This window comes from Arabidopsis lyrata (genome assembly GCF_000004255.2).
Source record: "Arabidopsis lyrata subsp. lyrata unplaced genomic scaffold ARALYscaffold_6, whole genome shotgun sequence".
In the NCBI taxonomy this organism is placed as follows: domain Eukaryota; kingdom Viridiplantae; phylum Streptophyta; class Magnoliopsida; order Brassicales; family Brassicaceae; genus Arabidopsis; species Arabidopsis lyrata.
In genome coordinates, this window is record NW_003302550.1 from 11,289,412 (window position 1) to 11,311,395 (window position 21,984).

Below are 21,984 nucleotides of genomic sequence, written 5' to 3' on the forward strand. Positions count from 1 at the left end.
AAAAGACATAGCTTTTTATTTGATCGTAAAGAAGGCAGAGCCTACCATTTATAACGATCAAACCGGAAAAAGGCATAGTCTCACGATGTCTAAAATAATTATGTTCTATAAACATAAATAAATTTAAATAATATAAATTTTTACTTACCTCGTAAACGCTCAAACGGTAAAGACATCGTGCTGATAACGTGTTGAATAAAAATACTGAAATAAGAAAATATTAAAGTAGTAGAGAGGAGGAAGGAGACGTGATCTTTCTTTATTATCTCGTTTTCTTCTTTCTACGTGTGTTGCTTCAACTTCTCAAATGAGAAGTATATATAGTACAACAAAACTTGGAGCCTAAGCTAATATTTATGAATGGATAAACTATAATGAAGATAAACTTTAACTACTTAACTTGGGGACCAAGTGACGTGAGGAGAAGATGTAATGGATAATCATCATAATAAATATCTATTTATAACAAGATGTATATATGAGTGAAATAATATAAAAAAAGAATGGATCTACAAACTAAACAATCAACTTTAAGTTTAAAGAACGAGAAACAAATAGAAACAAAATTTTTCTTCATCAATGAAGTTTTAAAACTAAAATTTAAAATTTTAAACCAGTACATGCCATTGGGCTTCTTTGATAACGAGAGGCCCAATTAATAAAGTTGAAAAACCTTTGTTTCTTGTTCAAGAAACTAAGATCACAATCTACGAACAAGCTTCGATTCCCCATCTCCAGTTCACAAGCAAGCTTCGATTCCCGAAACTCTAGAAGCAATTAGACGCGATTGATACTTTGATTAAAGTTTGGAAGCATGTTGACTCTCTGGTCGGGAGATTCCCATGGACATCTTGAGATCTGTGTTCGAACGTTTGAGGTTTGTGGATTTCCACCGCGCTAAGATCGTGTGTTCGAATTGGTATTCGTGTTCCAAACAAACTTTACCTCGAAAAAACACATCTCCATGGCTGATTCTGTTTCCAGAGGAGGATGGTAATTGTGCTTTGTATAACCCGGAGGAAGCTAGGGTTTACAAAACAAAGAGAGACTTATCAAGATTTCGATTCTTGGCAAACTCAGGTAACTGGTTCTTAGTTCTAGATTCTAAGTCCAATATTGTGGAAGTCGAAACTAACACAATCAAGATTTGTCTAGGGTTTTATTTTAGGGATACGATAATCGTGAATTCTCAAAGAACAACAGAAACGATTATAACCAAAGATGGCGTTCTTGATATTATTAAGAAAAAGATGACTTTGATCGTACAAGAGTTTGATCGTAAAAGGAAAAAGATGTTTGTGCTGTGAGAGCTTTGCGTAGTGTAAATTCTAGAGCGATCTTGCCTGTCCTTCTGTGAGAGCCTTGAGTCTCTTTATATAGGGGTGATAAACCGCCTCTCCAGCGATATTCTCGGAAGATTTCTATTTATCTTGAAGTCGGCTTAGAATATCGCGGAATAAGGATAATTTCCTTATTCTTCGGAGTTTCTTGGAAGATATCCTGATTTGAGTCGATCCTTCTAGATTCCCTCTTATCATTTCCGGGTATATCGGAAATGATGTCTTGCTTGGAAATGATACTTTTGAAGGCGAATATTTACTAAGTACTTGCCTCGGGTGTCTTTGATGATTTCGGCTCGGGCAGCTTGGACGATGTCATGACGCCCGACCCGAGCTGAGGAGACTTTGAGAAGATTGGGCTCGGATACTCTCGTCGACTGAGCTCGGGTACTTGAGGGGAGGCGGCTCGGGCGACTTGTGAAGTTGGCTCGGACGAAGGGAGAACCCAGCTCGGATATGATGGCGTAGTCCTTTTGCCTCGGGCGATTCTGCGAAGTCGGCTCGGGGTGAAAGGAAAACTTTCTTTGCGTAGTCCCGAGCTGTCACGGCAAACGTCCCCGAGCTAGTATAGGATGACCCGAGCCGTATCAATCGGCATTCTACGAGCTAGTTCAGTGACTGATCCCGAGCTGTTTTGGCAGTTCCCCGAGCCGGTTTGGTGATACGTCCCGATGTGTTATGTCTTAGCTCGGACTTAATGCGGGTGGAATCCGACCCCAACAGTTAGCCCCCCAGCTCGTTGTCTTGAGGAGCAAGTGATGAGCTTCATGATTATTAGTCCGAGCAGTTTAAACATTGTCCCGAGCTTATCCTTGTACGCCGAGGCTATCGGAGAGTTTGAATCCTTCGGTGGTCTGAAATCTCCTGACGATTCGAATCCCTTCGACACTTCATCTTCTTCTAGCGTGTGACGGTTGAATTTCCCTCTCGAGAAGTGGAAAAGTTTTCGCTTATTCCCGAGAATTGCGGCGGACGTGATACTATCTCAGAGTCCACGCGCGCCCGACGCGCCGAAGCGTTTTATAAATACTCCTCTCGCGACTCATTTTTCCAGTTCTGCAATTCTTGAGCAAAATTTTAAAGGTTCGTTTCTTTTGCTCTGATCTTGATTTCTTTGTTTTCCTTTGCTCCGCTTTATTTTTCCGTTGTTTCTCCACCGTGTTAGATCCTAGATTTGATTTTTCCGATCTCCGAATCTTGTTTATCCGGCTGTTTCTTCGATTCTCCCGAGCCCAAAAAATGCCGCTTTCAGACTCAAGCGATTCGTCCCGAGGTAGAAATGTTCCGGTTTGCAAACGAAAGATGGTTTGGAGCAGTTTAGATGGGTCCGAGGCCATTTCATCGGGTCGACCCGAGCCGGGTAACAGAGCGGAATCGTCATCTGAACAACGTGGAGATCCGAGCCACTTTGTGGCTCGGGAAGATGCAATCGCTGATATAGCTCGGGATGAGGATCTCCCTGACGATCTCGAGGCGGTTTTGAATAAGAGGACGCGTCCTCCGGCTTCGGATGAAGCTGGAGTCTCTTGTTGGCAAGATGTGCCCGAGCTGTCGGTTTTACCCGAGGTGAAGGGTGAAATGGTTACCTATGATCCCGAGGAGGGAGCCAGGCTCCTTCAGTTGGCAATTCAGGGTGCAATGGCTCAAAGGAAGAAAAACCGAGCCAAGAAAGTGAAAAAACCGGATCCTCCTGGTTCCACTCTGTCGACTTCAGACTCTCTTCGAGACTTAAAAGCACGTTTCAACTTTGGCGAAGGGGTGGCTCTGCGATTGCCGACTTCCAGTGAGAGAGCCGACGATCCTCCCGAAGGGTTACCTTGTACGAAGGATTCTTCTACTTCTGCTTCCTCTGGTTTCCAATCCCGAGGCCGATCGTTGAGTACTTATGGTCGTATAAGCTTGCTTTGGCTCAGATCACGACCCGAGGCCTTCGACACTTAGTCGGAATCTTAGTACGTGGATTCGAGACGTACAACGACATTGGTCTTGATCATCTAAGGAATTTGCTGGAGATTCGCCGTGTTCCGAGCTGTGAGATGGAGAGATATTATATTTCTCCACGTCCGAAGCGAAGGGTTATCGGCGGCTTCCCGAGCAAAGATGAGAAGTACACCGATCATTTCTTCTTCGTCGCCCTTGACGAAGATTGTGTCCCCGAGGGCTGCCTTGAAAAGATGATTGGAAAATGGAGAAAGATTGGTAGTTCATCCGTGATTCTTGTTTGTTTTCTGTTATAACTTGGCTTTAAATGATGTTTCGATCTTCTTTTGCAGATCGAGGCCCGAGCTTTCTGGATCGTATTCCCGAGGACTTTTTCAGCGTGCGTGAGGAGTTGGCTGCTCGGAAGTGTCACTGGATTAAGCATTTCTCCCAAGAAAGGGTTGAAAAGGCGTTAAGGATTCTTCACGGCGCGTCCTGTTCCACTTCCTCATCTTCTTCAGACCAAAGGCTAAGTTTTTTTACGGAGATGCAAGGGGTGAAGATGTCTTTAAGGGAAAAGAAGGCCGCCGAGAAGAAGGCGCGCGAAGAGCAGAGAACGTTAGAGGCGGCTTTCGGACCGGTGGCTCCGCCCGAGGCTATAGCGGGGACCGAGGCAACTACCGTCCCCGAGGTGATCGTTGATCCCGTAGAATCGGGTGCTGATTTAGCTGTCACCATGGCTCTGTCCGAGGTGCCAGAAGGTATCCCGATTGGGGATGTTGCAAGCCAGGTTCCCGAGGCGGGAAACACGTTGGTGGTTGGTTTGCCTGCTGGTGGGCAGACCAGGTCCAAGAGAAAGCATCCCCGAGGAGAACACTCCGGGGATAGGCGTAAAAGGTCGAAACGGGCTCATAGCTCCTCTCGGCCGATATAAAAGGACAAGGTTGCTTCCGCCAACCTTATCGCTTCTTGCGCTTGGCCGCTACTTCCCGCCCCCGAAGGCTTAATCGAGGCGGAGCGATATGGTGAGGCTGCGGCGAATTTCTTGAAGGTACGTGCTCAGATCCATTCTCGTACGAGGCAGTTTTGTTTCAGGACTTGACACATCTTTGTTATTCATTCTCCAGGCCTTTTCTTCGATGAACACGATGGTTCACTCTTACGACTCAGGGGCTCGTGATAACGCGCTGGCTATCGAACGGTCTGAGTCTGCTAAACTGAAGGCTGAGAAGACGGCGGCCGAGGCTGTTGCAGCAGCGCGAACTGCCGAGGCGTTAGTTATTGCCGAACAGGAGTTGCGGAGGAAAGAATCCGAGGAGAATGCTCGAATTCGCCGTAAGGCCGAGGTAGAGATTGAAAGGCTCAAGCGTTTGCTCATCGAAGAGAAGTCTCTTCGTGAAGTTGAAGTGGCCCGGGCGAAGAAAGCTGCCAAAAGAGAGGTCACCGAGGAGTTTATGGAGAAGGTTAAGAGGACCGAGGCGAAGTTGTCAGAGTTTGACAAAATCTCCGAGCGGTACGTGTACTTCTCTCAGGCAAAGGCTAATGCAGAGCTAATCGCCGCCCTTGAAGCTGGAGGGCAGTTCGAAGATGAGAAGCTTGAGGTCAACAAGTGGAAAGAAGAGTTTGGGGATGCCGAGGCTGAGTATGCTAGGCTCGGGGCCGAGCTGCTCAGAGACCTCACAGTTCCTCCGGTGTCTCCTGGCTCTACTCATGATAACCTTGGAAACCGATCGGTGGAAGGTGACGCGGTCGAAGTCGGAGTCACTGATCAGGCTGGAACGAACCTGAGTTCCGCAGCTGCACATTGTGAGGAGCGGGATGAATAAGCTCGAGGCGTCTTTCTCTTTTGTTTTCGATTGTTTATCGTTCTTTTGTAAGACCTTCGCCTGGATGGCTTTATCCATTTGAACGTAAACGTTATTGTTAAGTACTCGAGTCGTTTCAAGCTATTTTGACTTAAATACTAAAATTGGATGCCAGCGTTAAATGACTGGGTTTCATAAATACGACTCTTTCGTCGAGAAGTTAAGTTTTTAGGTCCGTTTTAACTTCCGAGTCGAAAAAGAGTCGTGCACCAGTGTTAAGGTAACTGGGTTTTTACAAGCGTGTGACGTCAAGAAGTTAATTCTTCCGGACCATTTCAACCTCTGAGCCGAAAGTGGAATGATTCGTGCACCAGTGTTAGGACAACTGGGTTTTGGCTACGTGGGACTAATCTTTATCGGTTGCGACCCGAGCTGATATAGTCGAAGCCAGTGCTTAGAAGCGAACTGGGGTACCAGTGTCGAAGTCAACTGGGTTTTCTGAAGACAATTTCTTTGTGGCCAGATATCTCTGACCGAATTGTCTCGAATATTTATATAGCGCGCTGTAACCGAAGCGGTGAAATGAGCTCTATGTTCGGGGACGTGGCCATCGTCCGGACGAACTGTTGGCTTTGTGGGTCGATAAGAGGACCGTAAAAGTTCTCGAGATGAGTTTTTGGGAAAGATGTCGAGGTGAATAAAAATTGAATATCCGAAGGGTAAAAACTTAGAGAATTTGAAAAACTTAGTGGGAGTATATGTATACGGACCCACTCCCCCCCCTTTTTTAATTAGGGGGGGTAGCTGAACTCGTCCGAGGACGAGCTGCCTACGTACCCTTTTCAGGGATCAAGCCACCCCGTAGTTCAAGTACATGCGTACCTTAGGTTTTTAGCGGTAATATTTCCTTAGATGCATTGCGTTCCAGGATCTAGGTACCGCTTTGCCGTTCATGTTGATGAGTTCGTAGACGCCGGGACGGATTACCTTTGCGATCGTGTAAGGTCCCTCCCAATTCGTACCGAGCTTACCTGCGTTCTGCTCGGCGGTATTCTGGAAAACTTTGCGCAGTACGAGCTCTCCTTCGTGGAAGCGACGATGCTTCACGTGAGAATTGTAGTACCGAGCCGTTGCATTCTGATAGTTCTGCATACGGATCAAAGCTGAATCTCTTCTCTCGTCAATTAAGTCCAGCTCGTCCAGCATCATCTGAGTGTTGGAATTTTCCTGCTCGGGGAGAAAACGTCTTCTCAGTCCCGGGATCTCGGCTTCGGTGGGAATCACACATTCCGTGCCGTAGACAAGGGCGAAAGGTGTTTCTCCCGTGGTCCGCCGCGGCGTGGTTCTGTGCGACCATAATACTCCTTCCAATTCGTCGGCCCAGCGGCCTTTCTTCGCGTCGAGACGCTTTTTTATTCCGTCGAGAATCGTCTTGTTGGCTGCTTCGGCTTGACTGTTTCCCTGAGGGTACCGAGGCGTAGACTTACTGAGGCGAATTCCCCATTTCTCGCAGAATCCTTCGAACCGAGACGAAATAAACTGCGATCCGTTGTCTATAACGATTTCGTAAGGTATCCCATGGCGGCATAAGATGTTTTTCCAGACGAAGTTCTCGACCTGCGCATCTTTGATGCTGGCGTAAGAGTCAGCCTCGATCCATTTGGAGAAATAGTCTGTCAGTACGAGGACGAGTTTCTTCTGCTTGGAGTTGTGTAGAGGTCCGATGATGTCCATGGACCATCGCATGAATGGATAAGGCGAAGTTATAGAAGAGAGGAGCTCGGCGGGTTGATGAATGGTTGGTGCGTGCCTCTGGCATTTATCACATCGTTGAGAAAATTTCTCGCAGTCTTTGACTATCGTCGGCCAAAAATATCCGTGGCGTTTGATCTTTATAGCCAGAGCTCTTCCGCCATAATGGTTTCCACAAGATCCGCCGTGAACTTCTTCCATGACTCTCCGAGCTTCATTTCCTTCGACACAGATAAGGAGGGGACCGGAAAATCGCCATTTAAAGAGTTCTCCGTCGATCAGAGTATATCGAGCCGCTTTGGCCTTAAGCTTCCGAGCTGCCCATTTTTCAGTAGGAACTTCTCCATCGGCGATGTAGCTTCGGATGGCTCCGATCCATTTGGCATCGCTTCCGTATTCGGGCTCGATTGCGTCCGTAGTTTGCTGGTCTAGCTGTTCGATGTCCATTTTTTCCGGTTCTTCTGTCTCCCGAGCTGTTAGAACTTGATCTTTGCTATTATCTTCAATGCTCGGCTTTTCGATGAACTCAACCGGTATGATTCTCTTCAGATTTGGGTCGGAGGTTGAAGCTAGAGCCGATAAGGCATCGGCCGATGTGTTCTCACCTCGTGGGATTCTGGTTAACTCAAACTCTCTGAACTGTTTCGCCAAGTCTTGCGTGAGAGCAAGATACGCTTCCATTCGTTCGTCGCGAGCCGCGTATTCTCCATTGAATTGATTAGCCACGAGCTGGCAGTCGCAAAAGGCTCGCAGCTTGTTGATCTTAAGTCCCCGAGCCAGCTTAAGTCCTGCTATCAGCGCTTCGTACTCAGCCACGTTGTTAGTCGCGTCGAAATTTAGCCGTAAGGATTGTTCCAGGATTTCACCCTCTGGTGACGCGAGGCGGATTCTGACGCCAGAACCTTGTTTTGAGGATGAGCCGTCGACGTGGAGGATCCAAACAGCGTTGGGTGACTCTTCTCGGGCGTTCTCTGTTGGTAGCTCGATGATAAAATCGGCCAGGACTTGAGATTTTGCGCATGTTTTGTTCCTGTATTCGATGTCATACTCGCTGAGTTCTACTGCCCACTTAGCTAGGCGTCCTGATTGGCTCGGACTGTGCAAGATGGTTCGGAGTGATACGGGCGCCATGACGACAATTGAGTGAGATTGAAAATATGGCCGTAGCTTCCGAGCTGACATTACTACGGCGAGGGCGAGCTTTTCAGTTTGCGGGTAGCGTGTTTCCGCGTCGGTGAAAGTTTTCGAGACATAAAATATCGGCTTCTGCTCCCCTCTGTCTTCCCTGACTATGACTCCACTTATAGCCGTATCAGAGACTGCGATGTACAGGAATAATGGCTCGCCCGGGACTGGTTTCGCTAACACCGGTGGATTGGCCAAATACTTCTTCAGTTCCTGGAAAGCTTCTTCGCAGCGATCGGTCCATTCGAATTTCTTGTTCCCGCGCAGAGTATCGTAGAAAGCAAGGCATTTGTCAGTGGACCGCGAGATGAATCGGTTCAAGGCTGCGACTCTCCCGGTGAGACGTTGGACTTCGCGCTTGTTCTGTGGTGAGGGCATGTTCAGTAGAGCATCGATTTGCTTCGGGTTTGCTTCGATGCCTCGGTGAGTTACGAGATATTCCAAGAATTCTCCCGATTTTACCGCGAAACGACATTTTGCCGGATTGAGCTTCATGTTGTGCTTGTTGAGCTGGCGAAAATAGTCGCGTAGATGGGCTATGTGATCGCTTTCCTCAAGGGATTTGACTAACATGTCGTCGATATAAACTTCCATCGTCTTCCCGAGCTGCTCGGAGAACATCCTGTTGACGAGCCGTTGATACGTTGCGCCAGCATTCTTGAGTCCGAAGGGCATGACTTTGTAACAGTAGATACTTCGGTCTGTGATGAATGCTGTCTTCTCGCGATCGTCGGGGTGCATGAGAATCTGATTGTATCCTGCGAAAGCATCCATGAATGATAGCAACTTATTTCCCGCGGTTGCTTCCACTAAACGATCGATATGTGGGAGCGGAAAACTGTCTTTAGGGCAAGCTTTGTTCAGATCGGTGAAATCGACGCAGACTCTCCACTTGCCGTTCTTCTTTTTAACCACGACAGGATTTGCTAACCAGTCCGGATATCTTGCTTCAGAGATCGAGCCGATCTTCAGGAGCTTTTCTACTTCGGCGTTCACTGCATCTGCGCGATCCCGACCCAATTTTCTTCGCTTCTGCTTGATGGGCTTGAAAGATGGATCAACATTCAGCTCGTGGCAGATTACGTCGATGCTTACCCCGGGTAGATCTTCGGCCGATCAGGCGAAGGTGTCGATGTTCTCTTTGAGGAATGAGATGAGCTCGGTCTTGATTTCTTCGGTTAAGTCGCTGCCAATTTCCACGCATCGTTCAGGCCGTTCGTCGTCGAAGCTAATGGAGATTACAGGATCCGAGGTAGGCTTCTTCTCCTCGCGCGCCTCCTCGATCTGTAATTGCTATAACTGTTTAGATATAGCCTTCTCTTCACTCCGGCCAAGTTTTGATATCTTGTGATTGGTTTCAGCCTTTGCTTCGGTGACAGGGTTTCGAAGTTTGTATGCTGCCATGAAACACATCCGAGAATTTTTCTGACTGCCCCATATCGTCTTCACGCCATTAGGGGTCGGGAATTTGACACACAGATGATATGTTGATGCGACAGCTCGCATTAGATTTAACCATGGGGTTCCCATTATGACGTTGTAGATGGTAGGTCGATCGGTGACTGAGAAGTTGACTATCTTTGTTACCCCGCCGGCTCGGACTGGTAGTTGGATGGTTCCAAGCGTCATCAAAGTTTCCCCTGAAAATCCGAGGACAGGCCTCGGGGTCGGAATCACCTGTGACATGTCAATGTTCATTCGTTGGAGCGTTTCGCGAAAGATCACGTCAATGGTGCTGCCGGTGTCAATTAATACTCGGTAAATATCGTGGTCTCCTGTTGCTAATGTGACGACGATTGGATCGTTATGAGGCATATCGAGCCCGTTTGTCTCGCTTTCTTCGAATGTGATCACGTCGTTAGGTCGATCGGAGCGTCTTGTCCAGTTGCTAGGCGTCTCGGCTCGGCGTTGATAAGCTTTGATTGCCGCTACGGTGTCAGGACAGTAAGGTGATCCACCCATTATGGTAAGAACCTTCTGCCGCGTACCATCTCGGTCTTCGTCTTCCGACCCCCGGGTTCTTTTCTGAGACTCCTGGTTCCTTGGTTCGGGGTCTCTTCCTGGGTTGGTCTGCTCGGGCTCTGGTTCGAGGTCCTTAAGAGTTACGTTTGTCCCGAGCTCTCCAGCTAGGAATTTGGTTGCTAACTTGGCTCCGAGGCTTCGGCATCTCGAGGTATGATGGCCGAAAATTTTGTGGTGTTCACAATATTCTTGATCATTGCTCGGTGGCTGATCCCTCGTCCAAGTGAAGGACTCTCTTCCACGCCCACGGCCTCGGCCTCTGCCGCGGCCACGGCCTCGGGGCGTGTCAATCTAGTAGCTATGGTATCCTGAGAAATTGCGCCCTTCGTGATGCGTATACGTACCGCTCTCACGCGTTTTCTTCTGAACCGGAGGTGTCGCTTGGGCTTTCTCGTTTTTCTTGGTTCGGGACGCCTGTTTTGTTGGCTCGTGCCTCTTTGCTAGTAGCGCCATTTCTTCTTCGTGGGCGACGAAATCCGAGGCTCGATGCAGCGCGTCGCGAATTGTTGTTGGTTTAGACAGGTTCAACTCTTTCCTGAATTCTGACTTGTACCAGAGAGCTTTCTTCAAAGCCGAGAGAGCTGCTACATCCGTAATTCCTTCGACCTTGGCTAGCGTCGATTTGAAGGTCTTGAGGAAATCCCTTAATGGCTCGGTGGGCTGTTGAGACAGAGACCACAGATCCGCGTCGGAAGTTCCGGGGTCGATGAGCACGGAGTATTGTTTGAGGAACAATGTCGACAGCTCGTCGAAACTATCAATCGAGTTTCGTTCCAATCTCGAAAACCATTCTAATGCGGGTCCTTTGAGGTGTTCCACGAACAGTAGGCACAGACCTGCATCCTTTTCCCCGGGTTTGAACCTGGCTCGGGCCACAGATATCACGAACGATTTAATGTGGCACTTAGGATCGGTTGATCCGTTGTAAGAGTCAATTTTGAACTTTCCCAGATTGGACATCGTCGTTTCGGAAATTCTTTTGGTGAAAGGCGTGTTCCGAGATTCTTCCAAAATTCGGTCGATGTTTGGTGCGGAGGATGAAACGCTATGTATCTGGGTTTTGACGAGCTTCATATCAGCTTCCGCCTTGGCTAGGGAGGCTCGGATTTTGCTTAGCTCGTCTTCTCTTTCGGATTCTTCGGCCCACCTTATGTTTTCCTCAGTTTCTTCATCGTCAGTGAGATCTGTTCGCTCGGCGGAGTTAGCTCCGGCTCGGGTACGCTCATCTTGCAGATCATCTGGCTCGTCCGTCAAGTCCACTGCGTCCGGCTCGGTGGGATCATCTTGGTTCTCGCGTCTGGCAGGGTCGGCTCGGGTTGCGACTCTTGTGTTGCCGGTTGGTGTCGCGAACGTGAGTCTTGTTGTGTTGATGCCAGGCAAGTCCCTCCGAGCTCGTGGCGGCCGAGTCTGGAAACGTGTGGTTTTTTGTTGCCCGCGTGTTGCGATTTCGTCGACTCGCTGCGCCAAGGTTTTGTTGGCTTTCTCTTGGTCGTCAGCTTTCTTCTGGAATTTAACCATCAGGTCTTTCAGTTCGGCTAGAGTCGCCATGATCGTCGGATCGGCTTGAGGATTCTGAGGGTTCGGAGGGTTCGGGATCCCTCCTCCAGCTGGTGGTGTATGACGACCGTCTTCGTTCATCGTCCTTTTCGGTAATCGAGTTCTGCGTCTTAGGGTAAGAGAATTCTAAAGTATCCCCACAGACGGCGCCAAACTGTGGAAGTCGAAACTAACACAATCAAGATTTGTCTAGGGTTTTATTTTAGGGATACGATAATCGTGAATTCTCAAAGAACAACAGAAACGATTGTAACCAAAGATGGCGTTCTTGATATTATTAAGAAAAAGATGACTTTGATCGTACAAGAGTTTGATCGTAAAAGGAAAAAGATGTTTGTGCTGTGAGAGCTTTGCGTTGTGTAAATTCTAGAGCGATCTTGCCTGTCCTTCTGTGAGAGCCTTGAGTCTCTTTATATAGGGGTGATAAACCGCCTCTCCAGCGATATTCTCGGAAGATTTCCATTTATCTTGAAGTCGGCTTAGAATATCGCGGAATAAGGATAATTTCCTTATTCTTCGGAGTTTCTTGGAAGATATCCTGATTTGAGTCGATCCTTCTAGATTCCCTCTTATCATTTCCGGGTATATCGGAAATGATGTCTTGCTTGGAAATGATACTTTTGAAGGCGAATATTTACTAAGTACTTGCCTCGGGTGTCTTTGATGATTTCGGCTCGGGCAGCTTGGACGATGTCATGACGCCCGACCCGAGCTGAGGAGACTTTGAGAAGATTGGGCTCGGATACTCTCGTCGACTGAGCTCGGGTACTTGAGGGGAGGCGGCTCGGGCGACTTGTGAAGTTGGCTCGGACGAAGGGAGAACCCAGCTCGGATATGATGGCGTAGTCCTTTTGCCTCGGGCGATTCTGCGAAGTCGGCTCGGGGTGAAAGGAAAACTTTCTTTGCGTAGTCCCGAGCTGTCACGGCAAACGTCCCCGAGCCAGTATAGGATGACCCGAGCCGTATCAATCGGCATTCTACGAGCTAGTTCAGTGACTGATCCCGAGCTGTTTTGGCAGTTCCCCGAGCCGGTTTGGTGATACGTCCCGAGGTGTTATGTCTTAGCTCGGACTTAATGCGGGTGGAATCCGATCCCAACAAATATCTATATCATAGATTTGTTTAGCGAGAAAAAGATCGATCTTCCACCTCTAGAGTCAATCAAAGGTGACAAGTATAATCTTAAGAGAGTCGGAGATAAAAAATTCGAGGAGGTAGTCTTAGGAATCGGTTATACCTCTTTTGTCATCCGAAAAATCTGAAAGGTCTTTTGTGGATAGACGAGAAGAAAGAAGAGTATGTTGTTGTGTGGTACTTTAGTATATTAAGGAGATAGCCTTTTGCAAGAACGGAGAAGATCATTATCGTGAGATTCCGACGGCATACATTGAGTTAACAGACATATCTGATATGGTACTACAACGTGGTGACAGTCTTTACCTCTCAAGGAGTTGTTATTACTTTCGAAAAATTGATTTGTCTAGACAAGATTTCAAGGTTGTGTCCAAGATTCATATATTAGTACCATATCTTCCGAGGCCATGTCTTGATAATGAAACAACAATTAGCAATAACATTTCTGTTACAACATCAGGAGAAGTTTTGTGGGTCATGAGCATCTTTTACAAAACAACAAAAGAAATTTTCACGTTTCCAATGAAAAAAAGATTTACTCTCAACGTTTGGCAAACTGAGATTTCATTCTCATGGTTTGACAGTTAAAGCTTATTATGACGAAAATACCCCTAATGAATTAAACCAAACAACACAGTTACTTTCGGTTAAACCAAACAACACAGTTACTTTCGGTTTAGTTACTTTTTCTTTTCTTTGCGGTTTGGTTTTTGAATTAAAAAAAAAAAACAATTACGAAGAAAAGGAAGAAGAAGAACGAGAGAGACTTGAGCCATACTTTGGCTTCTTGTTAGAAAAAAAAAAAACCCAAAATTGAATTGAAAGGGGAATCTAGGGTTTACTCAATAATCGAGATGGTTCCCAAATCAAGCGACGGCGAGGCCAAGGATGGATCTTCAAGCGAAACCCAATCGACGGAGTACATGGAAATTTCCACGGGCGATGAATCTTCTATGCTGGGGAAGCGCAAGGTTGAAACCCCCATCCTGGAGGATCTCAGTGAAAACGAAGGCGACATAGAAGGTGTCGACGATGATAGTGATTCCGAATGGGATAAGGATAGCTTCGATGGTCTGGAATATCATTCCTGTGATGATCAGAAGGAGTATATCGACAAATATTTTGAGAAGAGGGCCCGTTTTTACAAGCGCACGGTCATCGAAACCAAAGTATGATCATCATTTTCATCTCTATACGTATCGAATTTTGAGTCTTTTATTGATTGGGTCATATAAAATCAAGTAACATTGTTGTAGTTAAATTTTTTGTTTTGGTTTTAGGTTTTTTTTGAGGCAACTGACGAATTCCCACCTTACCTTTTGGCTGGAATTGCTACAGTCCCTGGACGATGACCTTGAGGAAGGTTTGACCGTTCGTCAGTTTTTAGCAAACATGACATCTCTGTGTCTTGACAAATATAACAAACGAAAGGTAACATCTCTAGTTTGACTTTCAGAGTCCTAGGCAATATGAGATGAGCCATTCTTGTCTCTTGTTTTCAGGGATTCAATGTGAAGTTGGAGCATGTTTTGAGGGCTAATTTCAACCCAGGGGGCAGGACAACATACTACATCACATTTGCTGCTAGAGAGTCTGATTCTCCTGATGCACCTCTAGTGGAATATCAAGTTAAGGTGGATTGGTCTGCGGGCAATACTTATCCCATCCTTTGCAGACCCACTTCTCCACCACAACTGGTTGAAGGTAGCCGAGGAGATCTGATGCGGTCATCAACCCAAGAACCAACCATGGAGAAGATTATGGGCGAGAAACAACAACCCAGGAGCAGCCAAGTGGGAATTTTAACCAAGTTTTATCCAAAACTTCAGGACAAAGCCAATTCAGCCTACCCGAGAAGACCCCTCAGCATTTTTCAGTCCAGACGAAGGCCAAGATCAATTCCTCCTGCCCAGAGATCACTTGGAATACATTCTCAGCTCAACTACCGACAACCACGAAGAAGAATCAGCCCAAACGGAGTTCACACGAAGGAGTTATTCAATTTTCAAACGGGATGATCCCCAACGAACTCGGTTTGGACCTACGTGCAGTTATTGGAGGATTCCGACCAAACCAGAAGGCGTTAAGATACAAAGTGAATTTTCGTACACTCTTGACTCATCAGAGGAGCTTTTCGAATTGGAGTCAAGTCAATACCGATTTTGGTTTAGAAGATATTAATTTTCTAAACCAGATGATGCTCAGCTTGCCTTATTTGGAAGCTGACGGGTTTAATTACTTGCAAACCAAACTTTGGCGTCCAGGAGAGTTTCTATTACAACTAGAGACTCCTAAGATCACCTCAAGCTTCATTCTCAGCCCTTGGATCAAGTGGATTCAATCTTTCCTAATCATACACCAAGAGTTACCATATCTTCTGATTTGGTGCGAATTAAGGGAGTTATTAGAAGATTAATAAGCCATGGAATCATCCAGAAGCTGTCAAGATACAAGATCCCACGAATTACTCCTTTTGGCCTAAGCATTCAAAGCCTAACGGCTAATATTCTTTCAAGGCACATCTCCACTTGATTTCTTTGATTTATTTCGTGTATTGCTTTCCTATTTTGAGTCATGAGACTGTTGTACCAATCCTAGAGTCGAGCCTATATAAGCTCAAGTCATTTCTTTGTAAAAACCACCCTTGATCAATTTTAAAGTAATAAGAAACATTTTCTTTTTGTCAAAGTTCGAGTCTTTGTCGTTTATTCATTAGTCTTAAGTGAGTGAGTCTCTTAGGCCTATTTGAATCTGCGGATTAAGTTTGTTGATAAGTTCAACATCCTTCTTTCGTTCATTGATCGAGTGAGTCGATTAAGTTGGCTCTACTCTTTAGTTTATTTCTTCGTAATCTACTCTACTCTGTTTGTCTTTATGCATTGTATTCCCTTTTTTCGAGCAGTTATATTATGAATGAATGAACTTTTTATTGTTTGCAGACAACATGTATGAAATACGTATGGTTTTGTGTACGTACACTGGTTTTGTACATAGCGGATTAAACTTGTAAAACGTACGACCACTTAGTATATTTCAACAAGTATGAAAGACTTTGTCTCTGGTGTACGTACACTAAAAAAGTACATAGCGTAAAACTAATATTACGTACATAGCCGATTAAACTAGTAAAATATACGACCACTTAGTATATTTCAACAAGTATGAAAGACTTTGTCTCTGGTGTACGTACACTAAATACGTACATAGCTGATTAAACTAGTAAAACGTACATAGACAATATATTTTAATAATGGCGTATAGCTGTACGTACAAGTAGCATATATTTTATTATTCATAGTTTTATTTGAAAAGAACAATAACTTTATATAGTTTAAGAAACAATACACTTCGTAAGCCTCAGCTGCGGTAACTAGCCGATGATCATTCAGTGACCCACTTGCTGAAGCTCAAATACCACACTCGAGAACATCATCCCCAGTGACTTTGTCTATACCATTAAGATTGGTATCCATGTACGTAACAAAATCACTTTCGCAGCATGTATCTTGTACACAGTCTCTAGTATACGTACATTGGTACAAACCATGTTGACACGTACGTGTTGGAGTCACGGTTGGTGTACTGTCACCCAAATGAGAAAAGTTATCTCCGCCAGGTACACGATGACTTGTGTACGTACACTCTGCCAATAGACGACTGAATTCCCCTGGATGTTGAACCGTTTGTTGAGTGAGAATGACGTTCTCCTCAACATTCTCTATTCCATATTCTTCAACAATTACATCGTTCCACTTGTTGTAATCGTAATCTTCGCCAGTACCTTCACTACCGTCTATAGTAGGATCGAGGGTACTTCCCCCCATAGATCTATCATCACCCTGATAATCATCATACCCAGCACCATCTTCGTTTTCCTCCTCCTCTTCTTCATCCTCATATGTTTTATCGTATTCAACGTCGTCTTGCTCATCTACGGCCTCATTATTTCCATCTACATTTGAAGCCGCTACGATGGGATTTGGTGTTGTTGCACTCCCACACACACGGTAACTCTCACCATCGTCACCATCGGTCCTAGGGACAGTATTCCCGAGTGCCTTGACGGTTGTAATGAAAGAGACAAACAAGGTGACACTAAGATCCCCACCACGAATCAAAAAGAAGGTATTCAGGCTCATTTGATTGTTAATGTAGACAGGAGGGCGTTTACTTTCTATCATCACTGACATCTTTCCCGGCATCCAGTAACTAATTATTGGATTGCATTCGGTGGACTTCAAACTGAAAACCTCGCATAATGTACGTACAAATTCCGTGTACGTCATGTTTTCCTTAACACGTACACAACGACCAAACCAGCCTTCCCATGGTTCAAATTTCCATTCTTCTTCTTTGCATCTCCACTCACCCACCATAGTAAATACAGGAATATCCATTACTCACCTGCATCATAAATTCAGCAGAACCCCATTAAATGCAAATGAAAGCATGATTATATCTACAAAAAAACAAAAAGAATTCCCAACTACACACTTATATACATAAATCTATCCTCATTTAGCATTTTCAACTAAAAAAATTGGAAATAAAAATATTCTGGGTTTTTATATAAAAACAATGTTGATTTCGAACACAATCAAGACGCTAGTGTGTTATAATAAAAAACTTCTTAACTAATTTCATTACTTACACGATCAATGCTTGTCTTGGCTCCAAACTTTGTAAATCAAGAAGATCAAAACTTCTCCAGCATCACATTCGTTCAAAATAATTTGTTTGTTTGATGGATCATGTTTGTCTCTTACAACTCCTTCAGCAAATAGCTCAGCTAGTCCATCAACATGTTTGATGTCCGCATCATACGACCTCTCCAAACAGTTACATCCTAAAAATGCCTAAATCACATAAGTCTTATACTATGTACGTACACAAAAATATTTATTGAAGCGTACATGGTACAACATTAATTTAATTTTTTGACATCAAAATTAAGTTATTATGTCAGTTATTTGTATGACTGTATTTTTTTCATATGTTGTTCATACATGATTTGAATGTTTTGTTTTTATAGTCAAAAAATATTTGAAACGTAAATATACAAATTATTTAGATATTTACGTACATATATACACACACATTACTACCGTGTACGTACACATTATTACCGTGTACGTATATATTATTACCGTTACACACATATGTGTATATGATATTGCTAATCCTGAATAGTCTTCGATAATAATAAATAAAATATTATTTAAAATAGAAATAAAAATATGAAAATGGGTCTGATAGAAAAAAAAGAATTTTAACTAAAAATATAAAAACAATAAATATTTATAAAATGGAAAAGCGAATCATCTACTGACAAGTGTTTAAGATTTTCAAACCACACACGGCTCTGTGTCACGTTTAAACATACTATTCCTCAATGTTTTTCTTTAGTTGTGAGGTTTGTTTCTACTGCTTCTCGTATTTGACATATGATTATGTAAATTGCGTAACAGAGCTGGAGTTTTGTGAGTCTCATTAGAGTCAATTTGTGTGTTGATCATAGTTGATTTCAATTATTTACTGAAAACAAATTATAAATATTTTTTTAATTGAGTTCGTAGAAAACTTGTATGAAATTGGTAAGATATTTTTGGTAGAAATATGTCCTTATTTGAGTTTTTTCTATTTACATGTATGTAGTTTACGGTATACACAGTATTGATTATAAAATGGATATGTACTTCAGTTATATCATGTACTATTGTGGAGACGGTGTACGTAATATTTATAGAGTTTGTATTTTAGTTTTTCGACTTCAAAATACGCTAATATAAACTAGATTTACAAAATCAATAAATAAATTAAATGTAAAAAAACAAAAGATTATAAGAAAATTGTGAACAGTCAATCGCATAACTGAACCGCATAACTGAACCGTGTACAGTGTACGTAACTGAACCGTACAGTGAACAGTACATCGCATAACTGAACTGCATAACTAAACCAGAACAGTGTACATAACTGAACCGCATAACTGAACCGTACAGTGAACAGTACATCGGTACGCTGGCAGGGGTAAAATGGTCAGATTTTGGCTAAATTGTCAAAACTTGAAAGTCAATTCTCACTTTGCCAAAACATGAAATTAAAACTTGGTCTTATGCCAAAACATGCAATTTACCCAAACAACAAGGCTTAGGATCTTGCGTCTCTACAAGAAGGATCCTAATCCAGACCCCCTTTCATATTATCTACAACCCGAACCCGTTTGTTGAATTAGATTCTCTAGGTGATGCTGACACTACCCTCAGTATCGAACCAAACTCTGTCTATTTTACCTGCCATGACCATGCTTGTAACGATTGCTGGGATCAGAAATGTATTGGCGTTTTATTTCCCAAAACGACTTCGTTTTATTTGAGGGGTTTTACTTTTTGCCAAAACGTTGCCGTTTTAGGCATCTCTTCTTCGCTTAACAAGCAGATGCAATTTTTTTGACATTTGAGTTTCACTTCTTCGTTCTTCACTTGATTACATTACAGACTTGCGTAATTTCGGAATCAGTAACTTTGCACAGCAAATCTTCTGTGTCGAAGTTTCTAAAGGGAAGAGGTTAGTTCTTCTTCTAGCTTGTGTTTCTAGGTTTCGACTGATTGAATTAGGGTTCTGAATAATCTTCAAATTAATCTTCAAATTGGACAGAGAAACACCAAAATTATAGTCTCTTGCTTGTTTGTTACTTTTTTGTTATATCCTCTCATTGTCCATTTCTCAATTCTACCGCTTAAATTTTGATCTTTCTAGTAACAAAGTTTAACTTTTGATCAATTTGATATTTCTAGAAACAAATAAAAGCATGGAGACTACTAATTCCGGCCGCTGGTCGGAGCTCCCTATAGACATCTTGAGATCTGTGTTCGAACGTTTCAGTTTTGTGGATTTTCACCGCGCTAAGATCGTGTGTTCGAATTGGTATTCGTGTTCCAAACAATCGTTGCTACGAAAAACCGGATCTCCGTGGTTGATTCTGTTTTTAAACGATGGTGGTTGTGCTATGTACAACCCGGATGAAGCAAGAATTTACAGAACGAAGAGAGGCTTTTCCGGGATTCGATTCTTGGCAAACTCAGGTAACTGGTTCTTAGTTCTAGATTCTAAGTCCAATATCTATATCATAGATTTGTTTAGCGAGAAAAAGATCGATCTTCCACCTCTAGAGTCAATGAAGGGTGGCCTTTTTAGTCTTGAGCAAGTAGGAGACACGGCATTCAAGGCGAGATTAAATAATGGTAGTGCATATTCATTCCATAATGCGGAAGATCTGAGAGGTCTTTTGTGGGTAGACGAGAAGAAGAAAGAATTCGTTGTTGTGTGGTTTTTCGACAAAGGTACCGAATATTTAGCCTTTTGCAAGAACGGGGAAGATCATTACCGCGACATTCCGATACGAAAAAATGTTGGTAAAGAGTTACAAGGCTTATATGATATGGTACTTTATGGTGGTGACAGTCTTTACATCTCAACCACTCGTCAATCGATTCAAAAGCTTAACTTTTTTGGACAAGAAGGTTTCATTGATGTCTCCAACAGTGAGATATTACCATTTCGTAAAATCTCATTTTATCTCCCAGATGGAGCAAGATTTGGCAATAACATTGCTGTTACAATATCAGGAGAGGTTTTGTTGGTTCAGAACTTCTTTTACGAGGCAACAAGATATAGGAGCTTCCGTCTGTACAAGAAAGATCCTAATCCAGATTTGAATACTATTATCAACAACCCGTACCCGATGGTTGAGGTATATTCTCTAGGTGATGAGGCTCTGCTTCTAGATTTGGGTATCACCGTGTCTGCGGACGGTACATTACTTGGTATCGCACGGAACTCCATCTACTTCACCCGTCATGACCGTGTCCGTAGTGGCTGGAAACATTCATGTCTGGACATCTGTGTGTTCAATCTTGCAACAAAGAAACTCAAACGCTTCCCGGGTCTCTCCAACTTAAAGCTCACGGATGCTCGATGGTTTATCCCGTCTTGATTTGTTTCTTTTTCATCCTTTGTGGTGTTCTTGAGAGTTTCCACACATTATTTTTATGTTTAGGTTTCGGTTAATATTAGGGTTCTCGGTTTTTCAAGTTTCAGTCAAATTCGTATTGTTGATATTTGGGTTTGTTTTGTCTCGTTGATATTCATGTTAGACTTTAAATCTGTGTGTTCATGCCTGGACATCTGTGTGTTCAATCTTGCAACAAAGACCCTCAAACGCTTCCCCGGTCTCTCCAACTTAAAGCTCATAGATGCTTTATGGTTTCTCCCGTTTTGATATGATTTGTTTTTTTTTTCTTCTAATCCTGTGGTGAATTCTTGAGTGAAAACTTGATGATAAAAAATAGTGAAATCTTTGCCAAAAAAAAAAAAAATAAATAGTGGAATCATGTTTGCAAAATGTGAATAAATAGTATTACATTTCATCACCAATACAAATTTGGTTTTCTTTTGTGCCAACCTTGATAAAGAGACGAGAGTTATCACAAAACTATTAGTTGTAAGTTGTAACCATAGCTCACAGGCTACACCCGAATACTCACTTCTAGCTTGGTTTGCAATAAAGAATCATTTAATAACAGGAGATAAAATGCTAAGTTGGAATTTCGGAGTAGATATTTCATGTGTTTTTTGTCATGAACCGTTGGAAAATCGCAACCACTTGTTCTTCACATGTCAATACTCGGCAGAGGTTTGGTCGGGACTAACTATGAAGCTCCTCTCTCGACACTTCTCAACAACTTGGGAAACTATCATCAAGCTCCTCACATATACGTCTCTTGGGAATGAGTGCTTGTTCTTGACGAGATACACATTTCAGCTCACAGTACATTCGCTATGGGAAGGATGGAACAGTCGTAGACATGGAGAAGTACCAACTCCCTCAGCTCAAGCAAGTCCGAAACAGAATATCCTCCATTCGAAAACAAGGCGATAGGAAATACGAAATATAAGAAAGACGCATTCATCTTTGTTTTTATTTTGATCTTTGTATTCTAAAATCGCTCAAACAAACGCATTCATTTTTCCGAATAAATTTTATATTTTATTCAAAAAATAATAATCATATGATCATTTTTATCAGGAAAAAAATAAAATCATAGAACGTTTGTGCTTCCCTTAGTTAAGCCTTTACTTTTTCATCCTGGGGTTTTCCCCTTTTTTTTTGGCAAAAACGAAACGCACCGTGTTGTTTGGTGTTCTTGAGGGGGATTTCCACACTTTTTTCTCCTGTTATATTCTTTTTATTGCTGTGTCTTTTATTC

The 21,984-nt window shown here is 43.5% G+C and overlaps 2 protein-coding genes and 1 pseudogene across 2 annotated transcripts; all 3 read left to right on the forward strand.

Annotated features, from left to right (window-relative positions):
* Nucleotides 1-374: 374 nt before the first annotated feature.
* Nucleotides 375-19,282, forward strand: LOC110227127 (annotated as a pseudogene).
* Nucleotides 14,038-15,360, forward strand: LOC9308221. The gene is made up of 2 exons (XM_021023532.1): nucleotides 14,038-14,146; nucleotides 14,218-15,360. The coding sequence occupies exons 1-2, from the start codon at nucleotides 14,108-14,110 to the stop codon at nucleotides 14,731-14,733; spliced, it is 555 nt and encodes a 184-aa protein (XP_020879191.1). The 5' UTR covers nucleotides 14,038-14,107; the 3' UTR covers nucleotides 14,734-15,360.
* Nucleotides 19,190-20,899, forward strand: LOC9308222 (probable F-box protein At5g25300). The gene is made up of 2 exons (XM_021023530.1): nucleotides 19,190-19,282; nucleotides 19,513-20,899. The coding sequence occupies exon 2, from the start codon at nucleotides 19,527-19,529 to the stop codon at nucleotides 20,709-20,711; it is 1,185 nt and encodes a 394-aa protein (XP_020879189.1). The 5' UTR covers nucleotides 19,190-19,282; nucleotides 19,513-19,526; the 3' UTR covers nucleotides 20,712-20,899.
* Nucleotides 20,900-21,984: the final 1,085 nt, after the last annotated feature.

Bases quoted from the DNA above. Each gene is read 5' to 3' on its own strand.
- LOC9308221 (XM_021023532.1), top strand. From the start codon at position 14,108: ATGACATCTCTGTGTCTTGACAAATATAACAAACGAAAG. The intron at 14,147-14,217 runs GTAACATCTCTA...TCTTGTTTTCAG, and splicing joins ACAAATATAACAAACGAAAG to GGATTCAATGTGAAGTTGGA.
- LOC9308222 (XM_021023530.1), top strand. From the start codon at position 19,527: ATGGAGACTACTAATTCCGGCCGCTGGTCGGAGCTCCCTATAGACATC.